The sequence below is a fragment of the Pelophylax lessonae genome (genome assembly GCF_965119305.1).
Source record: "Pelophylax lessonae genome assembly, chromosome: 8".
NCBI classification, from domain to species: Eukaryota; Metazoa; Chordata; class Amphibia; order Anura; family Ranidae; genus Pelophylax; species Pelophylax lessonae.
Window position 1 is genome coordinate 210,540,749 of NC_138775.1, and position 24,206 is coordinate 210,564,954.

The 24,206-nt window shown below is 41.4% G+C and overlaps 1 protein-coding gene across 1 annotated transcript in view; it reads left to right on the forward strand.

Moving 5' to 3' along the window:
- The window catches only part of LOC309562224 (uncharacterized protein), a 121,428-nt gene that overhangs the window by 78,915 nt on the left and 18,307 nt on the right, over nucleotides 1-24,206 (forward strand). Inside the window, exons 13-15 of the mRNA XM_082266349.1 lie at nucleotides 1,698-1,886; nucleotides 7,480-7,642; nucleotides 22,000-22,142. Of these exons, the coding sequence (XP_082122475.1) occupies nucleotides 1,698-1,886; nucleotides 7,480-7,642; nucleotides 22,000-22,142 (495 nt within the window). The remainder of the gene's footprint in view (nucleotides 1-1,697; nucleotides 1,887-7,479; nucleotides 7,643-21,999; nucleotides 22,143-24,206) is intronic.

Below are 24,206 nucleotides of genomic sequence, written 5' to 3' on the forward strand. Positions count from 1 at the left end.
AGTGAACATAACCCAGTTTTGCGCTTTAACCAATGTTATGATGAAACCCAACTTTAAAACTGAAACATAGATTAAAAGCCCAGAGTATTACCAGTCCTTACAATCCTAGGGAAAATGAGTGCAACTGTACTTGCAAAGTGCACAATCTATTTGCCTTTAGTTTGAGCTTACACAGGGTTATCTTTCCTCACTCTGCATTTGATCGTAGCAGCATATGCGTATTATTTGCTTTGCATTGGATGGGAAAAGTGCAGGCTCAGTTTAAATCCCCTCAACACAATTATCTCTAGTTTCTATCTACACTGCTCTACTAATTAGTTATGTGTAATTAGTACCGGAGTACTCTGTAATAACTGTCCAGTCCTTTGTGTTGATAACTGACAGAGATTTATTTTATATAGAATTGTGTTCAGCCTCTATCTCCCTATTTCCTTCCTTTACCGGTCACTTCCAGGTACTCACATGGATTTATTTCTTACCTACAAGACTCAGAGGTTTTGAGCATAAAGAACGTGCAGCATTTGGTTGTGGCCCATGTTTCAGTTCCCTGGTGAAACTTTGTATCTACATGGGAGAATGGGGAAGAACGTTCTTCTACACTAGGAAACTCTAATTGGTTCATTCTATAGTACTCACAAATAGCTGTAGCACCCTCTTTTGTGCAGTCTAGAGTATTAAAATGTATTCTGACTCACTGTAGTCTGGGTAAGTCTGGGTAATCGGTCTGGGTTACTGTAGGTCAAGCCTCTGGTACCTAAGCTTGGGGAAGTTTCTGGAAGCTAGAAGGTGGAGGCTAGGAGGCTCTGATTTGCATAGTTGTGGGAATCTGGCCAAACCTTCAGGCAGGAGGCCTGGCAGGGTGACTGGGTCAGCCTATAAATATCATGGAGCCTTGCCAGCAGAGAGGAGAGTCGGGTGGAATATGGAGTGAGGAAGCTGTGATATGTGGCCTGGGAGGGGACCCCAGGCTGAGGGGGGCTTTGCTTCCAAACTGGGAGCTGAGGATTGAAGGAGGAAGGACAGAGGGATCTACACTTCCCCACAGTCACTGCTAGGAAGCACCCTGGCTTGCAAGGGAGGAAAGCAGCAGGATTTCCAGGGACTTTGTGAGTACCTCTACACCCCCAGGGCCAAAAAGGGTTATAACTGCCAGATGCAATATCCAGCAAGCTTTTCTGGGACAGTGCCAACAAGCTAGTAGCCAATTCCTTGTCCTGAGACATTTTACCAAGCAGCTACCTGGGCTTGCACATTCAGAGAGATTGGAAGGAGACAGTGCTCCTGCATACAGTGGATACTTTGCTGGTTTCACTAAGGGGACATAGAGTTGCTGAAAAGAGGGGCCTTGTTATTAAATCACTGAGACTGGTTTCACTCCGGATGTAATACAATTCAGTATCTGTAGTTTTGTGTATAACAGTGAAGGACGTTAGTCCTCAGGATGTTCTACCAAGTCCATTTGGGCATCCCATAAACCCTTATCCCCCTCATCCCTATCTGAGTTGTTTACCCTCAATAAAACAACAAAAACAAGCCCATGGACTGGTTTCTGTGTCTGGCAAGTTGAAAATTGCATGTTGCTTGGCTGTGCAGGAATAGGGGGACCCAAAATCCAGCTTACAGGAGTAAAAAATGGATAGCTTAGCAAGATATCTACTAGAAAGTAATTTTTCTGCCATGTTTTTGCTTTAATCCAGGAAACTGTGGAAGACCAAAGAGCAAGTCTATATAGCTCGGTTGTAACAAACACTTCCAAGGAGATGATGTGTTATTCAGACTTTCCCATGCCAGATGATTTTCCAGCATATCTGCACAATTCAAAGGTGCTAGAATACCTCCGGCTTTATGCTGATCATTTCAGACTCTTAAAGTACATTCAGTTTGAGGTGAGTGGTTAACATTTATTTACATGAATGTAGACAGGAACAAATTCTATTTTATTAAAAGAGAAGTATGGCTAAAAAAAAAAAAAAAAATCATTCTCACCTAGGCGGCTGCAGCACCGATCCTAGTTGCAGCTGTCACCCACCACCTCTAAGACCAAGAACTGAGCGATTGATCAAACACCACTAATTGCTCAGCTCTTGGTCTTCAGCCTGCAGAAAGCCAGTCCCTGTCTCTGCTCTGCCCCTCCAGCGCTCACTGGGGTGCTGGGCTGTGGAGGAGGCAGGGAGCGGCCGGCTTAAGCTCTCAGTGGCTCGCTGAGAAGCTGAACCAGCTGCCGGTCCAGGATTCTGGCCGGATAACAATCATATGGTTGGGATCTTTTTAGAGCCTGGACCAGGTGTGTGACATCAGCTGAAATGGGGTCACAGCAGTTCAGAACCAACTGTACTCCCGTGATCCAAAGGAGAAGTATAGCCAAAAAACTTTGGTTATATTTCTCCTTTAAAATGCAAAAAAGGTAAGCAATTATATTTTAGAGTGACTCTGTTGCTGATATAAATGTGAAATAGAAAATGCTCACTGCAAAGAAAACATTTGTTACTTACCTCCCCTGTGCCCTTGATCTCTAAGAAGACACCACAGAAAAAAAAAAACGGAGAAAAAAGATCACCATAGGGGTCTCATAGATACCTACATGAAAATTTTATTGTCCAAAAAAAACACAGAAAAGAGATAGAATAAAGCCATGGGGAGTGTGAAGCTTACGTAAGTGATTCAGAAATGATCACAAATGATCACAAAGCCAGCATGAGTACATGCCATGTGGGAAGCATTAAGCGGCGGCGTTGGAGGGAGTGGCGTGTGTACACCCCAATATATGTAGCTGGACGTTGCTCCTCCTAGGTCTCCCGTTCCCCACCTCCCGCTGAGCCACCAGTGATGTGGAAGCCACGACGTGCTCAGATCGGGACGTTTCCCCATGGCAATGAAGCACTTCTGGTGTAATTAAATTAAGTTAAATTAAATTAAAATGTAATTAATTAAAAGTTTTCCACAGACAGACATCTTGTCCATTTGATCCAGTCAGGTTTCAGCTTTTATTCTCTAGGAACGCAAAACAAATAATACTTTTAATCACTATGGGCAAGTTCTTCAATTTAGCCTATTTTTATTAATAGGCCCTTAAATCTGTATTATCAATATTATTATCAATAGTTTTCAAAGGTAACAAAACACAAGAAACAGAAGAGAGTGCCTTGATATGGTGCAATTTTAAAATCAATGTGTATTTATATAAAAAAAGCACATTTCATATTTTATTTACCTTTTTGAAGCTCAGCTTTGTACATGGATGAAATCTCTGTAACCAGGGCCAGCGGCTCTGTAAAAAATTATCAGCTCTCCACACCACAGTTGTGGTCAGACCAGGCAGAGATGTAACACTCACGTCCATGTCTCCACACCAGAGCTCTGGTCTAGCAGCGGCCTCAGCCCTATGTACGCCTGGCTACTTCCTGTATGGGGCAAGTATCGCTGCAGCACATTCCAGGGCTGTCTCCTCTTAATTGAACCTGGTGCTGTCAGTAATGGTGTGGTATATAAAGACTGACCAGGGTGATTGAACTGTCTAACAAGTATTAAGCCGGGTTCACATATATGCGGCCTCTGTTCCCAGCATGGGGTCCAGTGCGTTCCTGTTCACTGGCTCAGGTGCAAATCAGGTTCAAATTTTTGCCTGAATTGTCACCTGAACCTGGCGCAAACATGCACAGGACCCTTTTGGAATGTGGACCGCCACCCCCCCCCCCAGACCTCTGGTGAACCAACTCCATTGAGAGCTAGTCACACTCGCATGTCATGGGCTTGAAACCCTTAAAGTATTTTTAGCTCAACACATTGAGCACAATAAACAATCCCCAGTAAACTTTGTTAAAATTCTTACCTAACCACTTGCAGTTTACAGCTTTCTATTCTGCTGGCTCCTGTGACATTAGATATCCACCCCCTGCCTACTGGAGCTGAGAAAAAGTATTTGATCTGTGTGTTTTAAAGGGTTGTAGAGAACAGATGGATACAGATAAACAAATACAACTTATTTAAGATAATCAGTTTAATCTCTGTGTATCACCTGAGGTTTGTCATTTTACTGGGTATATAAAAAGATTTACAAATGCTTTAACAGTGAAGATTAGAGACTTGGAGAAGTGTGTGCGGGGGGGGGGGGGGGGGATCCTTGCCATCCATGGCTATGAGGCTATGTGTTTCTTTTGATGCACACAATGTAGAGAACACTCCCTAGTCTGTGCATTATGTGACATTAGATCCCCACCCCCTGCCTACTGGAGCTGAGAAAAAGTCTTTGATCCGTGTGTTTTAGAAGGGTGTAGAGAAGGGATGGCTGCAGATTAACAAGTAAAGCTTATTTAGGATAATTTGTTTCATCTCTGTGTATCACCTGAGGTTGGTCACTTTACTTGGTATATAAAAAGGTTTACAAATACTTTAACAGTGAACATTAGAGACTTGGAAAAGTAGGGGGGGGGGCAAGGGGAGATCCTTGCCATAGCTGTACTGCAAGCTTTTTTAGTACAACAGAAGAGAGACACTTAACTTTTATAACAAGAATAAAGGGAAAAATCAATTGGAATATAACTCCAATATAAAGGTAATATAAAAAATGAAAACTCATTATGATAATAATCATAAAAACTCTGCTGTCTACATGTGTAGAAGTATGTGCACAAAAAAATAGACACAATATTAGACTAACCTAAGGATTAAAAAAAAAAAAAAAAAAAACAAGATAAAATGACAGGATATATTTATATTATATCTACTGTATGAATAGAGGGGGGTGACCTTCCAATCAACCACCCGACCTCCATTCATAGTCTTTCATAGACATACAGGCGTATTTCTTATGTATGGGTGTATTTAAAAAATAGAATATTTTCTATTTTTTTGCATATGCCTGTGCACTATAGTTGTGTTTGCTGAGTGAGGAAGGGTCAGTAGTACTATCAAAGAAAAAATAGCTTTGATAAAAGTCTTACTAAAGTGGTTGTAAACTCTTACATATACTTACTAAACAGACTAGCCTCAGACGATACACAGAGATAAAACAAATCCTCCTACATAATTTGTACCTGTTTATCTGCAGCCCTTTCTTTTCTAGATCTGTTCAAAGTACACAGATCACAGTCTATTTCCCAGCAGGAGAAGGCAGATGATAGGGATCTTACATCATAAACTGCTTAGCTAGAGCACAGCGTTAAGTGTAATCTGAGACCTGAGTGGAAGGAAAGGACCCCCACTCAAACTCATAGGTTAACATACACATCTAAGGCTGTCAGTCACCTTCTGTGTGCTGGGGGGACGGAGGGGGGGGGATTCAGGGCACATAAGATTCTGTGGTGTCCACTTAATCAGAAGCAACACTCGGTGGTTTGGATTGAAGCTAGTACACACTATAGTGGGATATGCTTTGTTCATTTTTCATTTCAGAGGTTTACAACCACTTTTGGGTTTCTTGTGCAACTCAATATATCTGCCAGATGGGCCCTTATTGTTGATTGCAATTCAATATTGGGAATCTGCTTTCATTCCTGCTCTCTCTCTGTCCCACTTTAACACCTTGTGTCTTCCCAAATAAACATACTGATTATAATTAAACCAGCTGTACTGGTTTGTGTAGTTTAACAGTAGAGACATATCCCCAGGAATTATGCTAGAATTGTGAAAGACCAGGGGCATCTTTGGGCACACTCAAAAGAGGAAATGTGGGCATGGCTAGGTTGCATCAAACAGGAGTGGCCTAAATAGGGATGGTTAACCACTTGACTACTAATGTATGTTTTACAATGGCAGAGTGGTGGACATGTATTTCTGATATGCCATTTATAATCGGCAGCCCCTCAGTCAGCTATCTGTAGCTTCAACATCTAAGCCCTCAGGTCCCCACTTGAGGCCTCATGAATAGCAAGCACATGACAGCATTGCCCTGGAAGGCAGAAGCCCTCCAGGCTGGACTGATCCTCTGCAGAAAAAAACCCAAAAGCTCAGTGTCCCAGAGTATTTATGCAGACTCCCGGCAGCCTTCAGGGCCCTGCTCCCTTGGATTGGCCAGGGCTACATAAATATTCATACTTCATCTGCATAGCTCCACACCTTTGTTCCAGAGTTCTACAGCTCTCTGGAAGGCAGAGGGAGCCATCAGACTAGCAGCGGCTGAACCAACCTAATTAATCAGAGGTAGCTGCACTAGTGACCGCGAGCACAACTAAAATTACCTAGCACAATAATTACAGCCACACTGATTATAGTGAAGCAAGCTAAATTTAAAGCGGAGTTCCGGCCTCAAAATCCACTTTGGGCCATCCACTTGCTTAGTGTCACCTAAAAAATTGATAGTCCCGATTTTTTTTTTTTATTACTTACCTTGATATTGAAGAAAATATACTTACCTTTCTTCCACTTCCTCCCTCTGCGGCGCCCGCACCATCACTTCCTGCTTGCATTGATTCCTGGGAGCTGAACGTCATCGCTCCCAGGAATCAATGCACTTGCACCGGCCCCGCTCGTCAGTTCCGGTGCAGGCGTGTCATTTCCTGCTAAACAGCTTCTGGGCATGCCCAGAAGCTGTGGAGTGATGACGCGCCTGCCCCGGAAGTGATGAGCGGGGCTGGTGCAGGGCATTGTGGGACCGAAGAGGACACGAAAGAGGACGCAGAAGAGGATGCGCTGGCTTCAGCTGCCCACACCTGAGATGGCAGTGCTGGAGAAGAAATTTTCAAGGTATTTCTTCTAAGAGGTAAGTGCGACCTGGGACAGTTCAGAGGCTATCCATTGTGGAATGCACTAGGGATAGTAAATTGAAATTGAAATCTGTAATGTTTTGGGCAATTAATTGTGTAGCCACGCCCATTTGGGCGATATCTCCTCCCACATCCCTAAGGGTCATGTGGAGGCCTGGTCTTCCATACCATATTTAAGCAACGGATTTGGCCATGGTCTCCAGGCTCTGAGGAAGAGGCACGGCCTCGAAACGTGTCAGCCCTCTGCTTCCAGTGAGATGTCGGACCTCTGCTATGAGGCGGCTTTATGGAATTGATGTGCCTGAATTTCACAAATGTTTGTGAGTAGCTGATTTTTATTTTGATTTAATAAACTCGCTGAGGATAATGCGCTAGGCTGGTGCGCCCTTTCTTTGTTTTGTATCTACAGTGTTTGGTCGACCGCCCCGGTCGTAAGGGGCAGCAAAGCCTAGCCATAATGGATGCCAAGTACTAGCACGAGTTCCGGGATTGAGGCAGCCTGAGGACCAGGTTCTGAGTGCAGGAGTGGGGTGCTGTACAGCACTTATCTTTTTTGGAGTGGAATGCACTAGCCCTGACTGTCCCGGGGGTATTTGTAGTGAAAAATAGTTTCCGAGGCCGGAACTCCGCTTTAACAAAACACACACAGCTCCATTGAACTCAGTGATCCAGCACTAATTCTAACTAAACTAGGAGGATGCTACTGTACACTAAATACATTTATATGTATCCCTAATAACAAAGAAAGACTAAAAATCCATTTCTCCTATTTTTTAAGACTGAAGTTTGCCAGGTGACAAAGAGTCCAAACTTTTCCATGAATGGACAGTGGGAAGTACTAACAAAGAAGAATGGAACTGAGAAGAAAGAGTGTTTTGATGCAGTCCTGGTCTGCAATGGGCATCATGTTGATCATTATTTACCTCTTCAGTCTTTCCCAGGTAATACCAGTTCCAAATGCTTTTAAAAATAGTGTATGCTGCAGAACAGTACAATTGTATGCTGCATTTTAACTATGAAGCCTTTTTCGTTGCAGTGGACACCAGCTCTAATTTTTCTGTTTTTTTTTTTTTATATCTGTCCTATTAGGCTGCATTTAATTGGGCTGTCTTTAGAATTATATAGTTAGGGGGAGTGTGCGCTAGAGATGTATTTTGAACTTCTATTTAGTCGCATAAAATTAAAATTATTTTTTATGTGGTTTAAACCCTAGATTCGGAAACTGTGAGTCATGATAGCTGGTAAACATTATTTTTTTGCTAGTGGTTGATGTTGGTAATGATGTGTTTTCTGTTTTCAAGCACAATTACAAGATGTTAGTTGGGTTTCAGAAACAGTATTATTTGGAGTGTGTTAAATATGGAAACTTTCTTGATAGTCTATAAACTTATATTGATGAGAAAAGTCCAAAAAAGAAGGTCCTTCCGGTTCTTGTGTAAAAACTCAAAATGGATTTAATAATAAAATAGCATGAGATTACAAGAAAAATGGTAAATGACATCATGAAAACTAGTTATGTTGTTAAAATATACATAGTTTGTTTAACCGGTTGCCGACCGCCGCACGACTATATACTGCGGCGGTCAGCCCCGGCCAGGCAGAGTGACGTATCGGTACGTCACTCGCCTGTCACTGACTTGCGAGCCTATAGCGAGCGGGCGCGCGCCCGCCGAGGCGCGCGCCCGCCGCGGCTCGTTCACAGGCAAGTCAGTGCGTGTGACCGGCGGACTCGATGTCCGCCGGCCACACTACGATCGCTCCTGTGAAGGGAGAAAGACAGAGCAGCTTGTGTAAACAAGCTGCCTGTCAGTTCTCCCTGTGTAAAAGTAAAGATCTGACCGTTCTACTATGTAGAACGGTTGATCTTTGCTTTTACACCAATAGCAATGTCCCTACACAGTAGAAAGCACGCCCCTAGGACACACTTAACCCCTCCCTTCCCAATAAAGTTAACCCCTTCCCTGCCAGTGTCATTTTTGCAGTAACAGTGCATATGTATAGCACTGATTACTGCAGTAATGTCACTGGTAACCCCAAAAGTGTCAAAAATGTCAGTCAAGGGTCCGATCTGTCCGCCGCAATGTCGCAGTACCGAAAAAAAAATCGCAGATCGCCGCCATTACGCGTTAAAAAAAAAAACACCAAAAATGACAAAAATCTTTCTCTTTGTTAGTAAACGCGATAACTTTTGCGCAAACCAATCAAAATACGCTTTTTGCGATTTTTTTTACCAAACATAGGTAGCATAAAACAAATTGGCCGAAAAATGTTAAAAAATTTTGATTTTTACTTTTTTTTTGGGGGAATTTCATATAAAAAAATGTGAAAAATATTGTTATTTTTGCAAAATTTACGCTCTTTTTTTGTTTATAGCGCGTGATCAAAAAATCGCACAGGTGATCAAATACCACCAAAAGAAAGCTCTGTTTGTGGGAAAAAAAGGACGCCAAATTCGTTTAGGTACAGCGTCGCACGACCGCGCAATTGTCCGTTAAAGTCACGCAGTAAAAAATCGCAAAAAAACCCCTGGTCCTTTAGCAGCCAAATCCTCCGGGGCTTAAGTGGTTAATCATGTGTGTAGCAGTGGGCAGCTAGTCCTCGTGTAAATATGTTCCCATCCAGTCTTTGTTCTCTTCCTTTTATTCTGTAAGAACCTATTCAGCCCCACTTTCTCCTAAAAAAAAAAAAGGGCTGCTTCTCCTCCTGCGTCTTTTAGTCCTACTACAGACGGTCCCTGGGTTACAAACATCCAGCTTACAAACGACTTATACTTACAAACGGAGGGAGACAACAGGAAGTGAGAGAAAATCTACCCCTAGGAAGGAAAAATCACTCCTGTAAGTGTTATCATGGGCAAAATGCGTCTCCACTGAATCTTTATCACCAATCCTTGTTTCCACAACAACCCAAAGTTTTCAAAATGCAATTGTCATAGGGACAGAAAGTGAGGGGAAATCTGAACAGGGGTACAGACAGCAGAACAAACATTGCAGGGGTGTTAACCCTTCCCTATGCTATCCAAAAAACGTACACATTTTTTTTGGCTGGAGCTACACTTAAAAATGTACCAGTTCCGACTTACAAACAAATTCAACTCAAGAACAAACCTACAGACCCTATCCTGTTTGTAACCCGGGGACCGCCTGTATAGTATCTTGAGCCAAACCTATGCATTGAACAAACTTTCAGGCTTGCTCCCCCTCCCCTCTGAGGGCTGGCTTCTAAAATTCAATACTCAGGGCCACTATTTAGAGCCACGCTGACATTCTATACGAGTTAGGGAGGATGGGCATGGGCCATGTGTAAGCAACCATATACAGTATATGATACAATATAACTTTACCTTTTATCTGAATAAAATAATTTTACATATACAACTATATGTATATTCAATGTAAAGCCCTTTTTCATATTATCTTCATCAGGGAATACTACAGTGTAAAGAACTTGTATTCTAGAAGCGGAGCTCCACCCAAAAGAGGAAGTTCAGCTTTAAAGACTTGTTCCCCGCTTCTCTTAAACAATTGGCACCTTTGAGGAGTGGGGGGAGCGGGTACCCTATTTTGACAGGTACCCGCTTTCCACTTCGGCTAGGCAACGGAAGTTTTTCTTCCTCCCTCCCCCCTGCAGTCTTCTGGGACACTGACAGATCCCAGAAGACTGTATCCACCACTCACGATGCACAGCACACCTGGCTGTGAAGCCGCAAGATGCCAGAGCTGGGGACCGAAGACAGTGGCTGAGACAGACTGGGGTGAGCTCACCGCTGGATCCCGAGACAGGTAAGTGACTGTTTTTTAAAAGTCAGCAGCTACACTTTTTGTAGCTGCTGACTTTTATTATTTTTTACTTTTATTTTTACCACAGGGGACTGGAACTACTCTTTAACTTTTTACATATTAAACCTTTATGCACTTTTAATAACTGAAATGCACGTGAAACCTTCTCCTCATACAGCCTAGGAGAAGGGATGCCAGCCAATTTATAACTCATTTCTACTATATGTAAGCTCACCAGAGGTCCAGCACTGCCTTAACCCTCTTGGGCATGGAGTTCACCAGAGCTTCACAGATTGCCACTGGAGTCCTCTTCCCCTTCCCCATGACGACATCATGGAGCTGGTGAAAGTTAGACATCTTGCGCTCCTCCACCTTCCGTTTGACGATGCCCCACAGATGCTCAATAGGGTTTAGGTCTGGAGACATGCTTGGCCAGTCCATTACCTTTACCCTCAGCTTCTTTAGCAAGGCAGTGGTCGTCTTGGAGTTGTGTTTGGGGTCATTATCATGTTTGAATACTGCCCTGCCGCCCAGTCTCTGAAGGGAGGGGATCATGCTCTGCTCACAGTACATGTTGGCATTCATGGTTCCCTCATTGAACTGTAGCTCCCAGTGCTGGCAGCATTCATGCAGCCCCAGACCAAGACACTCCCCCCACCATGCTTGACTGTAGGCAAGACACGCTTGTCTTTGTTCTCCACACCTGCTTGCCACCACAAACGATTGACACCATCTTAACCATATACGTTTGGTCTCATCAGACCACAGGACACGGTTCCAGTAATCCATATCCTTAGTCTGTTTGTCTTCAGCAAACTGTTTGCAGGCTTTCTTGTGCATTGTCTTTAGAAGAGGCCTCCTTCTGGGAAGACAGCCATGCAGACCAATTTGATGCGGTGTGCGACGTATGGTCTGAGCACTGACAGGCTGACACCCCCACCCCTTCAACCTCTGCAGCAATGCTGGCAGCACTCATATGTCTATTTCCCAAAGACAACCTCTGGATATGATGCTGAGCAAGTGCAGTCAACTTCTTTGGTCGACCATGGCCAGGCCTGTTCTGAGTGGATTCTGTCCTGTTAAATTGCTGCATGGTCTTAGCCACTGTGCTGCAGCCCAGTTTCAGGGTCTTTACAATCTTCTTATAGTCTAGGCCATCTTTATGTAGAGCAACAAGTCTTTTTTTCAGACCCCCAGAGAGTTCTTTGCCATGAGGTGCCATGTTGAACTTCCAGTGACCAGTATGAGAGAGAGAGACCGATAACACCAAATTTAACACACCTGCTCCCCAATTACACCTGAGACTAACACTAACGAGTCACATGACACCGGGGAGGAAAAATGGCTACTCACTTTTGTTGCAAGCGGTTTAGACATTAATGGCTTTGTGTTATTTTGAGGGGACAGCAAATTTACACAGTATATAAGCTGTACACTCACTACTTTACATTGTAACAAAGTGTCATTTCTTCAGCGTTGTCACATGAAAAGATATAATAAAATATTTACAAAAATGTGAGGGGTGTACTCACTTCTGTAAGATACTGCACCTCTTGCAGCCAGCAGGTGGCATGTTTGACATACTCTCCAGTTTTCACCATGATTACTACTAAAGTGTGAATAGCTTCTGTAACTTGATCTCTTGCGAAGGTGCGAGTCTCTTCATATATTAAACATACAATAGCTGAATGAGTGAGAGTATGGACTCCCCCCCAACCTGCATCCTGTTTCATGCAAACCTATTTGCATTGGTGTAAAGGTCTAAAACTTGTAGACAATAAAGTCAAATTGACCATAAACTAATATGGTTTTCCTGGGAATTTTAACTTAATATAAAAAAAGTTTAGATGAGTACAGTAAATAAAACCACCAATTAAATGTCTGTGCGCAGTAAAGTATAACTATCGGAATGCATCTTTTTACAAATATGCAAAAGCTGAGAACTGATGAACTGTTGAAATGTACAGGATGTTACATTTACACTGCCATACTGAATTACACTTCCTCTGATTTTTGTACAAATACTTTAAAAGAAGATTTCAGCATTTTCTAGTAATCTGATTGTATGTTAACAGGATTCATAGAGGGAATGTAAGTGTAAAGGTAGATAATCTATATTAATTTTTTTGTTTCACGTATTTTATATATTTTAATATATTAAACAGTAAAGCAATTAAAAAAAGTGTATAGTATAACCTATCCCTGAAAAAATCCACAAGGGAGTAGAGGGAGGGGGGGGGGGGGATGGACTTTGTGATACCCACGGAGTAATACAAGAGATTATTTCATAAAATTCTTAATATTTATTGAAAAAAGATTAAAATTACCCCAGGACCAACCATCTGGAGAAAATTATAAAAAAGCACATAGTATCACAAAGTATCAGATATATTATGATTCAACATTTAGAAAAATGAATGAACCATGATTTGATGATCCTGACAGTATGAATCTAGAGCCCCAACACTTTTAAAGTGGGACTGATACTTAATTGACATTCAATAGAAAAGGAATTATCCTTGTTGGGTTACAGCCACCCCTTCCAAGTGCAATTATCCACTGCACAATTTCCAGGGGACATCTAAGTAGGGATGATCGAATGGTTCGGGTTCGGGTTCGGCTGTTCGAAATTCGGCCGAATTTCAAAATTTATGCGGTAAAAGTTCGGAATTCGGCCATCAGAACCGCCCAAAATGCAATGAGACAGGAACTGGGCTTTAAAAGCCCATGATTGGACCAGAAACGTCAGTAAAAGCCAATTGAGGGGGCAGGAGTCTGTTAGGAATGTGATTGGAGTGACTACGGGGTCCAGAGGCCAATCAGTAGTGAATACGCCCCCCAGTATATAACATAGCCCCGCCAAATCTCTAGCACTGTAATAGAGAGGCTGTGCAATAGAGTGGAAGCTTTTCTGTTACTCCTGCTGCTCCAGTGTCATTTTGCAATTATTAGTGTGAGGAAAGGGATAGGCAGTGTAGTTAGGGTACTATATACCACTATAGTTAGATTCAATAATCTAGTTTTTGTAGGGAAAGTTTTAAGTGTCAGGGTAACCATAGTGTAGTTTAGGGTGAACTGACTCTGCCATGCCAGGGTGACCGAACTCATCCATGTCAGGGTGACCGTAATGTAGATATATATATATATATATATATATATATATATATATATAGGCAATAAAAAAACACCATTTTGAAGCCCTAAAACCCAATAAATGCCCCTAAAAAGTGCCTAGGGTTCTGGGTCATGCCCCAGGGACTATTAATCACACAAAAAAAGTTCTTAAAAATTGTCGCTTTTGATATAGATATATATATAAATATATGTGTGTGTGTATATATATATATATATATATATATGGAATCAAAAAACACCATTTTGAAGCCCTAAAACCCAATAAATGCCCCTAAAAAGTGCCTAGTGTTCTGGGTCATGCCCCAGGGACTATAAATCACACAAAAAAAAGTTCTTAAAAATTGTCGTTTTTGATAGAGAGCCAATTATTGAAAAAAATATTGAAAAAATAAAAAGAGATTTCTTTGGATTTAGTGTCTGGGAGGTCTAAAAAGTGTACCTGTGAAGTTTCAGCTCTGTGGCATGTCCAGAACCAGAAAAAAAAGATCATTTTTCTTAGAATTTCAGTAGCGCAGGGATGGGGTTACGCTCCTTTCACACCTGGGCGTTTTTGTTTCAGGCATTTATTGAGCATTTTTTGGGCATCTTTGGAGGCAGGCATGACATCTGAACTTCTGTAGGGGGGTATATATACACACACACACACACACACACACACATATATATATATATATATACACATACACACATATAGGTGTGAAAGGAGGGTAACACTATCCCTGCGCTACTGAAATTCTAAGAAAAATTATCTTTTTTTTCTGGTTCTGGACATGCTACAGAGCTGAAACTTTACAGGTACACCCTTTAGACCCCCCAGACACTAAATCCAAAAAAAAACCTCATTTTTTTTTTTCAATAATTCTTTCAATAATTGTCTCTCTATCAAAAACGACAATTTTTAAGAACTTTTTTTGTGTGATTAATAGTCCCTGGGGCATGACCCAGAACCCTAGGCATTTTTTAGGGGCATTTATTGGGTTTTAGGGCTTCAAAATGGTGTTTTTTGATTCTAGAAATTCGGGTCCCATTGATTTCATAGGGGTTCTGGAATCCAAACCAAACTTTCGGGTAGTTCGGGTGTTCTGGCCGAACCAAACTTTTCAAAAGTTCGATCATCCCTACATCCAAGTATCAGAGCGTACATACAGAGAATCCCCCCCAAAAAAGCAGCATTAAGTTTTTATTAGCTGAGTATAACTACTTCCGGACCGCCCGCTGCCAATTTACATCGCTACTTTGACGTTAAATAACCCTGGTATTTCTCTACACAGCGAGCGGTCTTATTTCACATAAAACTGGTCCCAGTGGTGGATTCGCTGCGGATCACTTTTATGTGCGGCAGGAGAGGTGCCCAGCTCCCTCCTGCCGCTTTCCGGTCAATTTCCCCACTTACCAGAGCTGTCAGTAGCGGGGAAAACTATCCGGTTTGTTGCAGACCTGGGCAGGAAGTCGAGCGAGGGCAAGATTGTCCCCACTCGACTCTATGGTCTTGGAGGACCGGAACAACATCATATCTCGCTTCCGCCCGACGGCCTTAAAGGGCCTATTTTTTTTTTTACTTAAAAAAATTATTTTTTTTCTCATGTTTTTTTGCTTTTAAGTGTAGATGTGAGATCTGAGGTCTTTCTGACCCCAGATCTCACATCAAAGAGGACCTGTCCTTGTAATGGGAATAAAAGTGATCAAAAAAACTTTTTTTTATAGGGACAGTGTAAAAATAAAGGTAAAATAAATAAGAAAAAAAAATTAATGCACCTCGTCCCTCCGAGCTCGTGCGCAGAAGCGAACGCATACGCAAGTCATGCCCACATATGTAAATGGTGTTCAAACCACAAATGTGAGATATCGCCATGATCGTTAGAGTGAGAGCAATAATTCTAGCCCCAGACCTCCTCTGTAAAACTGGTGACCTGTAGAAATGTTTTAAGTGTAGCCTATGGAGAATTTTAAGTACCAATGTTTGTCACCATTCCACGAGCGTGCACAATTTTGAAGCATGACATGTTAGGTATCAATTTACTCAATGTGACATTATCTTTAACATTATAGAAAAAAATGGGATAACTTTACTGTTTTTTTATTTTTTAATTTAAAAAAGTGTATTTTTTCCAAACAAATTGTGTTTGTAAGACTGCTCCACAAATATGCATGATAAAAAGTATTGCAACAATCTCCATTTTATTCTCTAGGGTCTCTGCTAAAAAAATATATATAATGTTTGGGGGTTCTAAGTAATGTTCTAGCAAACAAATACTGATTTTAACTTGTAAACAACATGTGTCAGAAATAGGCCTGGTTCTTAAGTGGTAAAAAAACAGAATCACAAATCAGCCAAATGATAAGACAGAAGGTAACTGTAGCCTTAAGTTTAATGAATAGGTGTAGAGGTGGATTAAGTACCCAAAACAGGTCAGAATTGTAAAATGTATACATACAGAACAGAACAATGTTAACAGATAATGAAGCTGTGCAAACAGTAATTTCTCAAAGCAATGCGGGTACAGATTAATCAGATTAATCAGGGAGGTAGATGGCAGCACAACACAGTCTATAGAAGACTAGAAAGAAACCTCTACTTCAGTAAAGAATACTGTACACAAACAGTTACTTGCACTTTTTCATACAGACAGCATGCCTCAGTTTGGTAGTACAGGTGGACAGCTGGAGGGATCTTAGGACTGATAACACAGGCGACTGGCTGGAGGAGTCTCAGGGCTGGTAGCACAGGTGAGTGGCTGGAAAGGCAGGGACACCCCATTTGCAGAGCAGTACTGTGGTAGCAGCTGGAGAAATTATCTCCACAGTGGCTGAATCTTCTTTGCAAGCTACATGTTTTTGGGTTCCTACCTGGCTGCTTGCACACTGAGATTTACAGTGGAGAACCATACACTGGCTGCAGATCCAATGTCCAGCTACCTCTGCCTCATCAGATGTGCTTTCTGTGATATGCGGATGGTGGAGATCAGGAACATTTATAGTCACTGGATGTGTTCAGGAGCCCAGGAGATTGTGAAAACTCAGGGGATTGTGGGAAATGGAGTTAAAGGAGACCATGCCTGCATCTAAGTATGGGCACTCTTCCAAAGTAGTATCAGCTATTTACCATACAGATAATAAGGAGGATCTTATGGTAAACATTATGAGATGAGCAAAATGGCTTTAAAAATTAGAGGTATACAGTAAGTAACCTGTGTGAAGCATGCAAAAAAACAAAACAAAACATAAACAAGTGACAGAGGGAATGTGGTACCCATATTATAATTGTTACATTAAAACCAAAAATATAGTTGTTACATTAAAATACTGCTGAGATTTGTAGCCTTCTCTTTTAACTAGTGGCTTCAGAGTGGATGGACATATTTCAAAATTTCAATAAACAAAGCCTATTGTACAAAGTGCCCTTAAACTAAATCCTTGCATAAATAAAGTGTATATAAACCTTATAATTGATGTTCGAGTAATGCATTCCCCTTCTGATAAAATTATTTTTGTACATATTCCATCTTATGCAATTGCATTTATTAGCAAACACGTGGTGATCCTGCTAGTTCCATTTGATTCCTGTAGCATTCTGACTATGCCAGTTACAGAAGCAGAAGTACAGTATCTCACAAAAGTGAGTACACCCCTCACATTTTTGTAAATATTTTATTATATCTTTTCATGGGACAACACTGAAGAAATTACACTTTGCTACAATGTAACGTAGTGAGTGTACAGCTTGTATAACAATGTAAATTTGCTGTCCCCTCAAAATAACTCAACACACAGCCATTAATGTCCAAACTGCTGGCAACAAAAGTGAGTACATCCCTAAATGAAAATATCCAAATTGGGCCCAAAGTGCCAAAATTATGTGTGGCCAACATTCTTTTCCAGCACTGCCTTAACCCTCTTGAGCATGGAGTTCACCAGAGCTTCACAGGTTGCCACTGGAGTCCTCTTCCACTTCTCCATAATGACATCATGGAGCTGGCAGATGTTAGAGACCTTGCGCTCCTCCACCTTCCACTTGAGGATGCCCCACAGGTGCTCAATAGGGTTTAGGTCTGGAGACATGCTTGGCCAGTCAATCCCCTTTACCCTCAGCTTCTTTACCAAGGCAGTGGTCATCTTGGAGGTATGTTTGGGGTTATTATCATGTTGGAATACTGCCCTGTGGCCCACTCTCCGAAGGGAGGGGATCATGCTCTGCTTCAGTATGTCATAGTACATGGTTCCCTCAATGAACTGTAGCTCCCCAGTGCCGGCAGCACTCATGCAGCCCCAGGCCATAACACTCCCACCACCATGCTTGACTGTAGGCAAGGCACACTTGTCTTTGTACTCCTCACCTGGTTGCCGCCACACATGCTTGACACCAACTGAATCAAATAAGTTTATCTTGGTCTCATCAGACCACAGGACATGGTTCCAGTAATCCATGTCCTTAGTCTGCTTGCCTTAAGCAAACTGTTTGCATGCTTTCTTGTGCATAATCTTTAGGAAAGGTTTCCTTCTGGGACGAAAGCCATGCAGACCAATTTGATGCAGTGTGTGGTGTATGGTCTGAGCACTGGCAGGCTGACCCTCCAGCCCTTCAACCTCTGCAGCAATACTGGCAGTACTCATACGTCTATTTCCCAAAGACAACCTCCGGATATGACCATTGCCAGGCCTGTTCTGAGTGGAACCTGTCCTGTTAAACCACTGTATGGTCTTGGCCACCGTGCTGCAGCTCAGTTTAAGGGACTTGGCAATCTTCTTATAGCCTAAGCCATCTTTATGTAGAGAAGCAATTCTTTTTTTCAGATCCTCAGAGTTCTTTGCCATGAGGTGCCATATTGAATTTTCAGTGACCAATATGAGAGCATGAGAGCGATAACACCACATTTAACTCACCTGCTCCCCATTCACACCTGAGACCTTGTAACACCAATGAGTCACATTAAACCGGGGAGGGAAAATTACTAATTTGTCCCAATTTGGACATTTTCTTCTTAGGGGTGTACTCACTTTTGTTGCCAGCGGTTTAGTCATTAATGGATGTGTGTTGAGTTATTTTGAGGGGACAGCAAATTTACACTGTTATACAAGCTGTACACTCACTACTTTACATTGTAGCAAAGTGTCATTTCTTCAGTGTTGTCACATGAAAAAAATAATAAAATATTTACAAACATGTGAGGGGGGTGCTCACTTTTGTGAGATGCTGTATATTGGTTTGGTTAGGTTACTTTTCTCATCTTTATGATAGGAGCTACAGGACGCTATGCTGGTGTACGCTTTGCCTGTAGACCAATATGGCCTTTCTGCCACCTTCCCCCTACCACCCCACCATCTCTGCTCTTCTTTAATCAGCAACAGTTTTCTCCACTGCCCTACATGTCATTCTCTACCTACCCTCAGGCCCACAGACATGTTCCTCACACTCGGAAGATGGAACTTGCTTAGAGAACATGACAGCTCACTAAAACTACAAAAAATCGGGAATACAATTTTTTTTTTTTTTTTTAATAAATAAATTTTATTAGACCATTAGAGAATTTTTTTCCATGCGATAGTATGCTTTTCTTTATTTGACTCCATATATACTTTAAAGGCATATAAAAAAACACAGGATACAAATTTTGTTACAATGCATCCAATTGTAAATGAACAAGTGTGGAACTTTTATAGATATTTCGCAAAATGGTTTTTCATTTAATGTATCTAATAGATGGTTCTTTGCATAGTAGCATTTTAGTCAACAATATATTTTTTTGTGGGTTTGCTTATACAATTTTATGAAATGTATGGAGATTCCTATTTATTTAAAATATGTGGATTTTTGTACAGTGATATTTTGTTTAATTACCTTGGTATACATTTCATTGATTTGTAAGGAGTCCTGCACTGATTTGTTTTAATTGTATTATTTATTATTGGTATTATTTTATTATTTAATTCTGTGTTGGAGTGATTGCACAGTATAAGCTGCTCTTTGCATACATTATAGAGTTTTTTGGTTCTCACACATTTATTAAATTGGTTGTAAACCCCGGTCAAGAAATCTGAACAGAGCACATACTGTATATCTGTATTGTTTACCTGTCTCTCTCCAAAGCTCTAAGTGTTGTTTCTCTCTGGTGTTTCGTTCCTCTTTTATCAGTATGAGTCACTTCTAAGAAGTTTTCCCAGCACATGAGATACATTTGGGATGGGGGAGGGAGCTCAGCACACATTCATTCCTGTATGTGGATGGGGTGTGTGTCCCCTTCCTCCAATCAACTCTCACTCATTTTAAGAGAGCTGTAACTGCAGCACTCCACCCCCTCCTCTCTGCTTCTAACTGATCAAGAAGGATTTTATCACAATTGTGCTCTTTTGAAGGGGTATACAGTAGAGATGGAAGCAGATAAGTAAAGTAAAACTTATGTAGGAGGATTTGTTTAATTTCTGTGCATTATCTGAGGCTATTCACTGCATTGGGTATATGAGAGCATTTACAACCACTTTTAGTAAATTGGGTGAGATAGGGTTAGCAGCAAGGGCGTAATACATATTTCAAGTGTGGAACTTATTACCATAAGTATATAATATTACCTGTCTATTTGCATCCAAATATTTTAAGAGCAAAGTAAACTAATTTAAACAAAACTATTTGAAAAAACAAGACAAAAGAATAATTATTTTTATAGACACTTTATACATTATTTAGAAATCAGTAAACTATAAAAAATAGTTATAACACCTTGAAAGGTAAGTTATGAGATCATTTTGAAAGTGGAATCTTTTTTTCTCTTACAAAAGTGGAAGGCTTTTTGGTTCTTCTTGGCCCACCTCACCAAAACCTGTCAGATTATGCTTTCTCTTAACCACTTCTGGACCAGAAATATTTGCCCCCTAATGACAAGGCCATTTTTTGTGATTCGGCGCTGAGTTACTTCAACGGACAATTGCGCGGTCGTGCGACACTGTACCTAAAAAAAAATTATGTCCGTATGTATCACCTGTGCACTTTTATTTTTTTTTGTGCTATAAACAAAGAAATACTGAAAAAATATACATATTTTTCACATTCTGCTATATAACATTCCCAAAAGAAAAAATAGAAAAATCTATTTTCATCCTTCTAGGCCAATTTGTATTCTGCTACATATTTTTGGTAAAAAAAAATTCCAATAAGTGTATTTTGATTGGTTTGCGCAAAAGTTATTGCATCTACAAACTAGGGGAAAGATTTGTAATTTTTATTTATTTATTTATTTTTTACTAGTAATGGTGGGGATCTGCGACATTGCGATGGACAGATCGGACCCCTAACTGACATTTTTGACACTTTTGGGGGGACCAGTGAAATTACCACAGTAATCAGTGCTAACAATATGCACTGTTACTGTAATAATGACACTGGCAGGAAAGGGAGTAACCCAGTGATGATCAAAGGGTTAAGTGCGAGCCTAGGGGAGTGTTTTCTAACTGTATGGGGGAGGGACCTGGGAAATGAACAGAGACCTGTGATCCTATATAGGAGGATCACAGGCGCTCTGTGATCATTTCAGACAGAACAATGGTCTGCTGTGTTTACAACAGCAGACCGTCCTTCTCTCTCAGTGGGGAGCTATCACGGGTGCGCTGGCCCGTGGATCGCCATCTCCGCTGCCTAGTGGGGACAGGCGCGTGCCACCGGTGGTGCGCGTTCGCCGCAAACCGCCTTACAAGTACGGCAGCCTGCCGCAGTATATCTGAGGCAGGCGGGTGGTCGGCAAGTGGATAAAAAAGTAAATTATGCAAAGAACGGTAGAGCCTTTTTTTTTTAAACAAAAGGTATTGTCTAACGCAGAAGATAGTGTACAGAGCTCGATGACAAGCATCACACTAGTGAGCAGATCCATACAATTCCTTTATGCACCTTGCTGTCTATACCGTATATTCAGGATCCACATATGGATAGAGCCTAATGTTACAGAGCCATTTATTCTAAACTGAATATACTGTAGCTATTTTAAGCTTTGGCGGCTATAATCAAAGCAAAGCTTTTTTGGTGTAGGGCATGGGGCGCAATGAGAAAGTAAAAAAAGAGAGGTTATGGTGACTTGGACAAAAGCAATCAACTAAACCAGTGTGAAGCACTGTAGAGCCTTCTCTACAAGAAGTGAAATGCTTATACATTTGTACGTATACATACACATACATGTTTGTGCTCCTGAGCCAACTGTACATCCAGAACTGTTGTTTTATAGCACGAATACAGGAAATGGTATTGAGCCATTTATTCCAAACTGCATACAGCTGGTTCAGGAAATATTCAAAGTGAATAGATGATATAAACTTTTTCTTCCTGTTGGACTTGAATGGAAAATAATATAAGGGTGAAAGTAAAATCCGAAAAAACATAGCTTGCTTCCTTTTACACTTGGCAGGTATTCAAAAATTTAAAGGTCGATACATCCATAGCCGTTTCTATAAAAAATCTGAAGATTACCATGGGAAGTCCGTTCTAGTGGTGGGAATTGGAAACTCAGCAGGGGATATCTCTGTGGAAATTAGTAGCAAAGCAAAACAGGTAAAGTAATTTTACCCCTGTTTGTCAGTTAAACTCATTCTTCCAATCTTCTACAATCTGTGAGAGGTCATGTCATTTCTAAATTCTTTTAAGAATGTATAGTAATAGTTTTGTTTCTGTAGTTATTATTCACTAAACAATAAGATCAGAAACTTATATGTTTCCACATTCTGTGTGGATGCGCCTTTTAACAGATAACGGGATAACTGGAAATCAGATTTCACCCTTCTTTAAAGCCCAACTCAAGCTGTTGGTAATTGTACTCATGCAGTGGGGTTCCCCCCACACTTTATGGGTTAAATGCTTGTATGGCAAAGGGGTAAAGGTACTGCAAATAATTACCTTATTTCTCACTCTCCCAGTAGTTGATGGTGTCCTCCATTGTTTGACTCTTCAGAATGTGGTTGGGCCCTCACAGACCTCTCATTTTCAGTGACAATGGTCGAAAAAACAAATAGAGAAGGTGAATTACTGCAGTGAGAAAAGAGCAATATAAGGTGACATGAGTTCCCATCCTTCCTTACTCTATCCATAATTTAATATAAGATTTGGGCTATACATACATCTTAGACCTATGATGGGGTCTTCAAAAAGTTTCCACACTTTTATATTTTCGTTGGGAAACGGTGAGGGTTGTAGGAGTAGTAATTGGTAGTGTCTGAGAGTGTCATGTGACTAGTTTGTCTGGCTAACCTTGCAGTTTAATATAAGAGTTGTCATGCTGTGGTAAAGATGGCTGCGAAACGTATAAATTGCACCAAAGAGAAACCCGTATTCTGTCATATGCTTTTTGTGGGCAGAAGGTGTTTCGGGAGAACAAACTCATCTCTGTATGTGTGCTCAGTATGGGGATCAAGTTCTCTTGTAGAGTCGTTTATGAGTGAGAGGTATGAAACACCCAGCTTATAGTCAGGATTTAGCACCATCTGATTTCCACCTTTTTGGACAACTCAAAGACGCTTTAAGGGGACAAATATTGTCATGTAATGATGTGAAAGCAGCAGTGCATCAGTGGCTACACACTCAACTGAAAACATTTTTTGTTGATGGTATTAAAAAATGGGTACGCCGCTGGAAAAAATGCATCGTACAGGAAGGTGACCATATAGAAAAGTGATGTCATTTATTTTTTTAAATTTTCAATAAATAGAATTATAAAGTGTGGAAACCTTTGAAAATCCCTCATATAGGTTTTTTAACCACTTCCCCCTAGGTGGACGTCATATGACGTCCAAACTTTGCGGGGGTATACCGGTATGATGCCTCTAGCTAGAGGCATCATCCCGGTACCGTTGTTTGAAGCCGACGGTCAGCTTTCCATCGGTACCGATCGATGCGGCTCGGGAGCCGCTCGATCGTTACCCGGGGGGGCGGGAGGGGACGTCCCCCCCCTCCCGCCGCCTTCCGCGGCTTTTACCGGGGCTCCCGTCCCACCGGGAGCCCCGAGCACCCAGCCGGCGGACGGGGAAACGGCATCGATCGGGTCTCCGATGACGTAACCCGGAGGCGGCGTCCATGACATCACTTCCGGGTTAGTGTGCTGCAAAACGGCGGCAAATTTGAAAAACGACTGTATGCAAAAACGCCGTTTTCGGTGTTTTGCATACAGGGAAGTGTAGTGGAGGGGTCTAGGGTCTTTTAGACCCTCGATCCCTCCATAAAGTGTACCTGTCACTGCATATTGCTGTCACAAGGGATGTTTACATTGCTTGTGACAGCAATAAAAGTGATCAGATTTTTTTTTTTTAAAACTGTAGTAAAGTTAAAAAAAAAAATAAAATAAATGGGAAAAAAATAAAAACGTATACGTAAGTCGAGCCGCGAATGAAATCGCTGTTCAAACCACACATGTGAGGTATCGCCGCGATCGCCAGAGCGTGAGCAATAATTTTAAAAAAAGAGCTACACTCTAACTCTAAACTGGTAACCGTTAAATAAATTTAAAGTGTCGCCTATTGAGATCTCTATTGACTGTAGTTTGTCGCCATCCCACGGGGGGGGGGGCGCAATTTTAAACTGTAACATGTTGGGTATCTATTTACTCGGCATGACATCATCTTTCAC